Source organism: Pundamilia nyererei, unplaced genomic scaffold, assembly GCF_000239375.1.
Source record: "Pundamilia nyererei isolate P.nyererei 1_Seehausen unplaced genomic scaffold, PunNye1.0 scaffold00197, whole genome shotgun sequence".
In the NCBI taxonomy this organism is placed as follows: Eukaryota; Metazoa; Chordata; class Actinopteri; order Cichliformes; family Cichlidae; genus Pundamilia; species Pundamilia nyererei.
This window is the reverse complement of record NW_005187598.1, coordinates 452,623-463,229: the sequence shown is the minus strand read 5'-3', so window position 1 is coordinate 463,229 and position 10,607 is coordinate 452,623. Positions and strand designations below refer to the sequence as shown.

General features: G+C 40.2%; 1 protein-coding gene across 1 annotated transcript in view; it reads right to left on the bottom strand.

The window, feature by feature from the left end:
* The window catches only part of LOC102198940 (neuroblast differentiation-associated protein AHNAK), a 14,232-nt gene extending 4,939 nt beyond the window's left edge, over positions 1 to 9,293 (bottom strand). Inside the window, exons 1-6 of the mRNA XM_013914423.1 lie at positions 9,233 to 9,293; positions 4,248 to 4,357; positions 2,536 to 2,616; positions 2,321 to 2,429; positions 2,049 to 2,224; positions 5 to 1,488 (exon numbers count right to left, since the gene is read on the bottom strand). Of these exons, the coding sequence (XP_013769877.1) occupies positions 5 to 1,488; positions 2,049 to 2,224; positions 2,321 to 2,429; positions 2,536 to 2,538 (1,772 nt within the window). The 5' untranslated portion in view covers positions 2,539 to 2,616; positions 4,248 to 4,357; positions 9,233 to 9,293. The remainder of the gene's footprint in view (positions 1 to 4; positions 1,489 to 2,048; positions 2,225 to 2,320; positions 2,430 to 2,535; positions 2,617 to 4,247; positions 4,358 to 9,232) is intronic.
* Between the last annotated feature and the right edge of the window lie 1,314 nt (positions 9,294 to 10,607).

Sequence of the window (10,607 nt, the reverse complement as noted above, 5' to 3'; positions counted from 1 at the left end):
TGGCCCAGAAACCAAGAATTTAGGTTTTTTCAGTGTTGGGAACTTGATTTTGCCAGAAGGTGGGTTTATGTCAGCATCTGGTGCTTTGATATCAATGTCAGCTTTTGGTAAGTTCAGATCAGCATCAGGTGCTTCAGCAGACAGACTGAGGTCAGGTGCTTTCACATCAGCATCAACATCAACATCTGGAGCTTTCACCTTTGGCCCAGAAACCAAGAATTTAGGTTTTCTCAGTGTTGGGAACTTGATTTTGCCAGATGGTGGATTTATGTCAGCATCTGGTGCTTTGATATCAATGTCAGCTTTGGGTAAATTGAGGCTCACGTCAGGTGTACTAATCTCCCCATCAATTTTTGGAACTGAAGCATCTGGTGGGCTTAAATCTGCATTGAGGTCCATATCAGCTTTTGGCCCATTAAGTTTGGATTTTTTCCACTTTAGATGAGGCCAGTTAATTTTTCCTGAAGGAGCATCTATGTCAGCGTCTGGGGCATGAACATCTACACCCGGGGCCTTTAGCTCTGTTTCTGGAAGACTCAGCTCAGCATTTGGTACATTAATGTCACCCTCAATCTTTGGAGCTGAAAGACTTAAATCAGGTTTCTTTAGGTCTGCATCCATGTCCAAGTCTGCTTTTGATCCTTCAAGTTTGGGCTTCTTCCATTTCAGGTGAGGCCAGTTGATCTTACCAGAAGGGGCATCAACGTTAAGATCTGGGGTTTGAACATCTAGATCAGGGCCTTTAATATCAGCTTGAGCTGAGCCAACATTCACATCTGGGGTACTTAGATCACCATCAATCTTTGGTGTGGAAATGCTGGCATTAGGTGTGGACAGGTCAGCATCTGGTCCTTTGAGTTTTTGACTTTTCCATTTTAGATGGGGCCACTTGATTTTCCCTGAGGGTGCCTCAATATTAGCATCTGGGGCCTTTACATTTACATCAGGACTATTCAAATCCACTTTTGGCCCATTCAGCTCCAAATCATTACTTTTCAAATCTAACTTTGGAGCTGACAGGTTGAGGTCTGGTCTCTCCATACTTCCACTGACTGAAGGAAGACCTGGATCACCAGAGACATCAGTGTCTGCTTTTGGTGCATCAAGATCAGATAGATTGAAGTGTGGCATTGTGAATTTCGGGGCCTTGTGTTTCAGTTTGCCTTCGGCTTCTGGTTTGTTGATGTCTAGTGTTGCAATGGGAGTGTTAAGATTGGGAGCTGAGACACTGATATCAGGTACTTCTAGGGTTCCACTTGAATCTGATTTTATGTCTGGCATCGTAAGCCCTGCGGAGGGCATTTTAAATGTGGCACCAGCATCAGTTGATGGCTTATTTAGGCTAAGACTGGGAAGGTCTCCATTAAGAGTCGGTTCACTTATTTTTACCCCCAACCCTTGTGCATCATTAAGCTTTCCATTCAGGCCATCAAGGGAAACGGTTGGTCCCTGAGCTGATGCATCCAGCGACAGATCCTTCTGTAATATCTGTTGGTAATTAAAAAAACAAAATTAAAGCACTAACTTTATGACTATTAACCAAAATTGTATTCTGAGCAGCACAAATCATGTCCAGTTCATCTGCACTGCAGCAAGGTGGGGGTAGAAATGGGAAATAGAAGATGTCATGGACAAATAGGATGGACTAGATTAAGTAAATCACCACCACCTCACAAAACGTCCCCATACATTAGGTCACTTGCATCAGTAAAATATATATATTGTATGTTGAAATAAGCAAACTGACCCGTCTTCTTAGAAAGCACTGATATGCTTACTATTGCTTAATTTTGGTAACAGATTCGAGAAAAAGATTTTTACGTAGGGGATTTTAGGCTTCACATATGCAGTTTTTAGAAAAAGGATTTAATGTCTAACTGGATCTCTTTTCAGATATATTGTGATTTGACAGTTCATTGAAATTCTGAAAGTCAATATTTCAACAGTTCTCATATACAAAAAGGTTTAAAAATGTATAAATAAAAACATATTTTATGGTGTTTCCTATAATAACATAAACCAAATGTTCCCCACAGCTTGATGCTTACCGCTGCCGAATCTTTGAGACCTACTCCCAAAGAGCCAAGGTCAACACCGGGGCTCAAGTCCTTCTTTGTCAGAAGATTTATGTTGCTTTCGTACGGCTCCAGCACCTTCAAGATTTTCTCCACATCGTTTTTCTCAAGTTTATCAAGTTGTATTGTTGCTGCAACAAACCTTTCTCCTGAAAGGAGCAGAAATAATGTCACATTCTTTTTTTCTATTAGTGCTTATTGAATTTTCAAAACTAACAAAAATGAATCTGAAATGTTTATCTTACCACTTTTTGGAGAGATTGTGTTGTCTTTGATTCCTGCAACAACAACTCCTTTCTCAGCGTTATCCAGCACGAGGCTTTCTGAGAAGCTTGCACTCTTGCTGTCCTGGTCCTTTGACAGTGGTTAGAATACACAGTGTGAGATTTTTACATCAGGCACTGTTTACATTTTTGTGTATGATTGTCAGCCACTGTATGTCTAACATTGTTATACTTACCATTATTTCTATTACATGCACATCCACATCACAGAATTCATATGACAATTCAAGCGAATGTGGGAACTACAGCAATATTATCTGTGAAACACAAAAGAAAGCAGAGGGAGCTTTTACTTAAAGCTGACACCGACTAAGTAAGATGCAGGGAAGCAATGCTGAATGTCGTTTTTGTAGGTAAAAGTAAAATCAGATCATTTTATTTTTTCTAAAAGCTGTACTCTTTCTGATCTCTCATCACAAACAATGCAGCAACATGCAGCTTTCAGCTTATTAATAAAAACACTGGTTTAGGTATACTGTAGGTGCAGCTAAAAAATAGTGTGTCACTGTTTCTACCCGTGCAATAACATTTTTGTAATACCTGATAATACGATCCACATGAAGACACACAAGTGAAACGCGTTTTGTTTCTTTAAAGAAGAGCTGGTACTTTTATTCATTTTTTCCTGATTCTGAACTGACAGAGAAACTCTGACGCCCACAAACCACATTGTCTCACACTTCAGGAATCTAAAGCCTTTGCCAGGTTTGTTAAGGTGTATGTAGGCATCTAAACCAGTTGGTTTGGATGCATTCTGACTGACACACACTGGATTCGACCACACCTCAACACATTCGCATATAAACACTAACGTAATTCAGTTGCAGCAGTGTCGAATAGAAAATGAGGGAGCAGGTCTTAGACATGCTGTGATAAAAACCCTAAACTCAAGAGCGTCTGCTTCATCAGGTTTATACTGTCCAGCAGAGCTAAGAGTCAGACGATCGTCAACACCATGCTTTTAAATTCAACTCAAAAAAGAAATCAGATGTGGTAAAAACAGTCACTCAAATTGAAACAAACAGGACTTCTGAAAAAAAACAAAACAATACTTACAAAACTAACTGCTAATTGATTATTATTGGCCAACACCCACTGGTGATAACACAGTCCATCTCAGGAGTTCTCTTTCTTTAAATATAGAAACTACTAACCAGGTAATAACCAGATGACAGTAGATAAATCTAATTCTTCAGTGAGAGCTCAGAAAACTGTAGTCATATGCTCAATGATGCCGTTTCAGGCATTCTTGACTTGCAAGGAAACTGGGCAGTGGTTTTAGGCTCTACCTTATGGTTCCCCAAACCAGCGATGAGCAACAAACAGGAAAGGCAGTGAAGTCACAAGACACTTCTTAAAAAACTAATTGCATTGCCGTTAATAGGTGTATCCAGGGTGGCAACGTTTTGAGAAACAACTTCAATCAAACAGGGTGTGAGCCCTGACAGCAGAGTCTGGCATGCCCACAGTTGTGGTCAACCTGTTTTAAAATCTTTATGCTAGACAAACTCTGCAGTTTGGTGCTGACATACAAGTACAACAATTTAATACGTTTAAAAAAAATCAATGACACCAGAGGCAAAACATAAGCAAACGCCTCATCCTTAAATGGCTTCAGTATTAATTCAGACTTTCCACCCAAGTCTGTGAGAGGACGGGGGTCAGTCTCAGTACTCGAATGAAAACTTTTTACTCTCCAGAACATAAATGTAACTGATGTGAAGTACAGAGATGAACCGATACCAACTACAATGTACATTTTACTGAAATGCAAGTTTTAGATTTTGAAATGAATAAACATTAAGGTATTTTTTTTATCAAATCTCCTCCAATTTATTCCAATCATAGATTGTGCCATAACAACCAAACTGAGATTTGATGGACTTACCGCGTGCCAAAGACACCGTCTCCTTAGGAAAGCCTAGGGCCAGATGTCTCCTCTTCAGTGTATCACTGCTGCTCTGTGGGCAGGACGAGGTGAAGCTGCCAGTTGAATACCTATAATGCAGGCAAACAGGTTAGGCAGCATCAGGACCGCCTCTTTTGGAGCCCCCTTGCAACAAATCCGCACACACAGACACACACCCCCACACACCTTAACTTCAGACTAGGCCTTTAGGCAGCCGAAACCTGACTAGAAAGCACAAGAGAAAGATGTATGAGTGAGAAACACCACTCCTTATCAACAGGACTAACCAGGTCCACAAAGGTACAAACAAGCAGCAACACTTGCTTACACTTCATTTTGCCTCAGTGTCTATTTTTTTAAACAGTTGTTTGCTAGTTAAAGACTCCTGATTATCTACATTCCTTAAAAACTGCCATATTTAATGCTGCACTCATTTTTATTCATTTTGGTATACTTGTACATATTTAGTACACTGAAATTTAACAAGAATAATAAGTAAACGTGATTATGTTTCAAGCTTGTAATCCAATTTTCACAGCACAATGACCTGATGAGGTGCTAGGACAGCAGGATTAAAAGCGTGTAGAAACTGAAACAGATATAAATGTTCTTGTGTTTAAAAACATACATTTCCCCCAGTTGCACCAACCTCTCAAAGTGCTTTAGTCCTCGACCACATTTGACCATACCTTCATAAAGAGCTGTATTTTGTATACTTCCAAGCACTTTGTCTACTCCACATCCATGGTCAATTTAGAATCAAAAACCTAGCATGTATGTGTTTGGTGTGTAGGAAGAAGGCCCAGAGAAAACCCCCACAGGCACAGGGAAAGCATGCCAGCTCCACAAAGAAACACTTGTTAATGGCTTCACGGGCTTCAAAGTCACACAATTGGCATTTTGCTTTACAGCTAATGATTGTCAAATGGGCTACAAGTCAACCTCTAGCAGCAAGAGTGCACACGCTTCAGTGTCAGTGAACTCAACAGTAAAAACTAAGCAAACCATGAGTCCAAATATTTCCAGTGTTTGTGCTAAGCTAACTGATAGCTAGCTTCCTAAATAGTTTGTAAAGCACTTGAGCGTGTAAGGCTAAAAGCTGCACGCTCAGTTTGCAGCATCCAAAGAATTATGTCGGACACTTTCTTAAACATGAAATTAGGTTCAACGCAGGACTTTTCATATTCATAATTTAAACATATTCTGAGAGCATGTAGACATCAAAGCCCTCCAACAAATACAACATTGAAATAATGTTTAGTCTTGACCATTCACTAAAATAAATCAAATTCAAATTTTATTTGTCACGTACACAGTCATACACAGTACGATATGTAGTGAAATGCTTGGACAACTGCTTGTGACCTAAAGAGAACAAAAAAGGAAAAGGCTATGAATAAGATAGGAAATAAATATGAAAAATTAAAAAGGGTAAATTTAACTAGGAAGGAATAAAATATAAATTAAGGTTAAAAATGAAATAACTGTACAACAAAATACACAATATAGAACTATATAAGAATGTATGAAGAAATATAAATAAATATATACACAATAACAGCAGCTGTACAAGTATTAACTGGAAACACTACTTTATAATGAGAATGTCGTTTTTGCATTACAACATAACACAATGGACAAACATAATATAAATTATTTGCAATCAAATTTAACAAAAGTCTGCAACAACAACCTTCAGCACACAGCCCTGGGACCAGTATGACACTGCTGCTCTCTGAGCTCAGTTTCAGACTTTCTCTGAAACCTTTTTTTGGCTGACAGTTGGCCTGTGCTGTGCAACACCCCCACACTTCCACTGCTGATTTTACTGCCTCAATAACTTGTCGGCTGACCGACTGCGAGTCTGCCTTGTGTGTCATGGGCCTGCCACTTTGTTTAGGTGTTGAAACAATTCTGTCAGACATTTTCGGAGAACAACTTATAATGATGACGAACTGGAGTGGCATTTTCCCGCAAAGCATTTTAGCTATTCTGCAGAGAATGTCACCTGTAAAGCCGTACCCGACTGTGCAGCAAGTCACTACCCAACCCATGTGACCAGTTAATACAATGTGATGACTGTGTAGAAGAGACACTCAGAAGGGTGTTGTCAATGTGAAATGATAGCAAAACACAGATCAACAGAAACTTGAATTCCCAAGAAACAGGAGGAGTCACTTCATGTATTACGATTTTACTGTGTCTATTTCTTTAAGTGAGAGAGATCATTGATCACACAAGGGCCAAGCAGAGCTCCATCTTCAGCTCCATCTGAGAGAAACACCCCTGGAATATTTCTGAAGGTGATAAACCAACCTTACGTTTCTAACAGTGAAAGAAAGATCAACCAGAAGTGAGGGACAATTCCTGAGTATAAAAAGTATAGATTGCAATTTTCTGTCTAACCTTAACTTAGACAGACTTCAGCAGTGTGACAACATGCCACAGAGCATTATTGGAGCATTAAAATCTCTAGTGGCTGCCACTGTAGCTGGTGGATATCTGGATAATGGATGTAAATTTCCTTCAGGGTAAATAAAGAGTCTATGTATACCAAAACTTGCTGTTTCATGTGCAGTCATCAATATGTTTCTCTTGCTGTCCACAAAGACCGTTTAGAGTCATTCAGACATTACTGATCAGCAAAACTTTTACTACAAATGCAAATGAAGCAAGAAGCATCTGGTACCTAACTTCAGCCTCCTGCTGACAAATTCTAATGCAGATACCCATTAATACAGATTACAGTTGATTCAGAAGATCTGTCCTTTCTCCTGGTTTATAATAATTGCTATAGGGCTCAGTGCCAAACAGCATCTCGAATACTGCGAGACAGTATGTCAAACTGAGGCACTCGCACAAGGGGCAAACTTCAAAACAGCAGTTGTGGTAAATGTGGCTGTGGCACCTTCGCTGAACACATCACTCAAGCAGCAGAATGTGTTACACAAATCATCCTCCACTTACATCTGTGTGGGCATGTATGTCTGTGTGAGTCCTATTTTCATTTGTATGACCACACCAACCTTAAATGGAAACAAATGTGTAGGTTCAGTTTTCGTCATCACAGCTCTAGAGGCTCTTGACTCTGAGGCGAGATGAATCACTTCATCGCTACTCTGTATTTACGTTTTGAGGAACTAAATCCACACTGTATACAACAGGCAACTCAAGGCCTCGAGTGCTGTGTCCTGAACCGCTGATTTAAATGGCTAAATGACCTGAAGTTCTCCAGAGGCCTGCTAATGAACTAATCATGTGATTCAGATGTGCTGACCCAGGGCGAGATCTAAAACCTGCAGGACACCGGCACTCGAGACCTGGAGTTGGATATCCCTGATATACAGTCACTAATCAAAAATCTCTGAGCTAGTTTCCAGGACTTAAGATAAGTTTTACGACTTTCCATTTGTGGCTGTTGATATCTAAAATATCCTGTTACAGAGCATGACGAGTCTTTTTTAATGCCATCCATCCATCTTCATCTCCGCTTCATCCGGGTCGCGGGGGCAGCAACCTAAGCAAAAGAGGCCCAGACCTCCCTCTCCCCAGCCACCTCCTCCAGCTTGTCTGGGGGAATACCAAGGCGTTCCCAGGCCAGCCGAGAGATATAATCTCTCCAGCGTGTCCTGGGTCTGCCCCGGGGCCTCCTCCCGGTGGGACATGCCTGGAACACCTCACCCAGGAGGCGCCCGGGGCTATATGATAAGCCCACCCGTCGGGTGGGGCTGAGATAGATTTTGGTCACCTGAGATATCGCTAGCTCCGGGACATCGGGCTAGCGATTTTGCGAGCCCTGGTACATATTATTTTTATATCCATCAGTCATTGTAATGATCTACCTTTTAATTACACATTTACTCATGTAGACCTTGTTAATACTGGGTTGGAACCCCTTTGTCCTTTAGAAATCCTACATTCTCTGCTTGCCCTTCTCATGGCGTAGATCTGACAAAGTACTAGAAATATTCCTTTCAGATTTTGGTTCGTACTGCCACCATAGCAGCACAGTTGCAGCTGCACGTCCACCGTCAAGTTCAGGAAGCCAATTTGAGATGATTCGAGTTTTGTGACATGGTTTGTTATGCTTCTGGAAGACTGTGGTCTCACAGGGATAAATGTGGTCAGCAACAATAACCATGTAGGCTGTGACATCTAAACAGGGTTCAGTTGGTATTCAGAGGCCAAAATGTGCCAAGCAAACATCCCCTACATTGTGACAGCACCAGTCTGAACCACTCATACAAGACAGGACGGATCTTTTCATGTTGTTTTCGCTAAATTCTGATCCAAAAATCAAAACTCATCAGACCAGGCAACGTTTTCCTATAGTTCCACTGTCCAATGTTGGTGAGCCAGCGCCAACTGGAGCCTCAGTTTACTGTGGTTAACTGCTGCAACAGTCCATCTACTTCAAGTTTCAATGTTTTGGACATTCAGAGATGCTCTTCTGCATACCTTTGTTGCAATGAGGGGTTATTGAGTTACTGTAGCTCAAAGCAGTCTGCACATTCTCCCAGACATTAACAACATATGATTGCTCGCTATAGACTATATATGGTTTTTTGACAATTCCCTGAAAAACCTGGAGATGGCTGTTTTGAGTTGATCCGAGTTCATAAAATACTCAGATCAGCTCATCCGACCTACTTAAGGAAAGGATGGTCATTTGGACTAACAAAACCTGTCTGTTACATCAAAGTATCACTTATAAAAGACAATCTTAGCATCCTAGGTATTTCAAAAGAAAGGTGGCCACTGACTACTGACTCAAAATATGTTTGTTTGGTTTGTTTTTTAAGAGGAGTTCAGAATAAGGCACCAGGCTGTAAGCCATATGTGTTCAAACTTGTATTTTCATTTGTTTTGGCTTTGAATATATAATTAAAATCTTAAAGGTGAAAATTACTGACGGCTGAATCAACACTAGTTTGATAAACAGAGAAAAACCTATTTTGACTTACACTTGCGACGTGCACTGTGCAGCACAACAGGAAACTCCAACACCATCAAACAATGATTTGGAACAGCTGAATTCAGTCAGACTAATGGGCATGAGAAGTAAAAACAAAGGAAACAGCACCGGGAATCAAAATGTCAAAATAAAACAGGAAGTACACAAAAAGGGGTTTAAAAAAAGAGTAAAACATTTACCAGAACAGGAACTGAGGAATGTATAAAAGACAAAATTCAAAACTTCAAATAGTCATTTTTAAATATTGGATCACTCAATTGTAACAAATCAGTAACATTCACACCCATTTCAAGAGACAGCTGTGAGAAAATTCTGCCTTTTTATTTGTTCTGCAGCTATTTCTACATATGTTATCTGGATAATGTCTGATTCATGAATGTGCTACATTCACCTTATCACAACTGCGCCCGTGTCAAGTCAGCCCTGTGCCAAGATAATGTTATTGCTGCTTCCTGTAGCTGGAGTTAGCAATAAGTGGATTAAGTTGACCTCTTACTTATGGCTTTTCTTCATAATAAGGCCAACGTGCTACCAACCTGGCCCCTTCTTATTACCAGCAGACGAGTAAACCTGAATTTCTAGGTTCTAATAAGCTCGGTGAGCATGTCTAACCGCACATATGGGAGACATTGTTTTCTTACATCAGTTAATACCACTACTTCTACCAACAATAATAATAACAATTATTACTATTATCGTCAACATGAGAGCACAAACCAAGGTAATGAACACAAATGAGAGTGGTGAGAGAGATGGGGTGGGACCATCCCAGTATTGAGCTGCTGCAGAGGTATCGTGGCAGAAATACTGGCTCTGGTGACTAGAAGATCCTGTCCTCCTCAGAGGACCAAGAAACCAGAGCAGGCTAAAGCTGCTGGCTACAAAATATTTACAAATGTACAAGGAAATACTCATTTGGATTTTGAGTTAAAGTCACGATTTTCATTGATGTGAGGGCTGGTGTCCTTTGTATTTCATCTTTTTCATTCAAGTTTAATTTAATCACAAAGAAAGTTTAAAGATAAGGTTCAGAGAAGAATATAAAGGAATTAAAATGGCATTAAATCATCTTTACTTCAATCTCTAAACTCTTTTACACAATGTGTCACAATGATTGCTCTCAGTTGGACAGCTCCATATGAAGCACTTTACTAGAAATTCATAGTAAACATACCTTGTGTGCCACAGACTGCTCCCAAACACGAGGGGACAAGTAATACCTCTAAAACACTTAAGTTGGCTTTATTAAACGTTAGATCTTCAGCTGGGAAAACATTTTAATTAATGATTTAATCACTGAGCACAGCCTTGATTTTATGTTTTTAACTGAAACTTGGTTGGACCAAAGTAACAGTGGAGCTGTT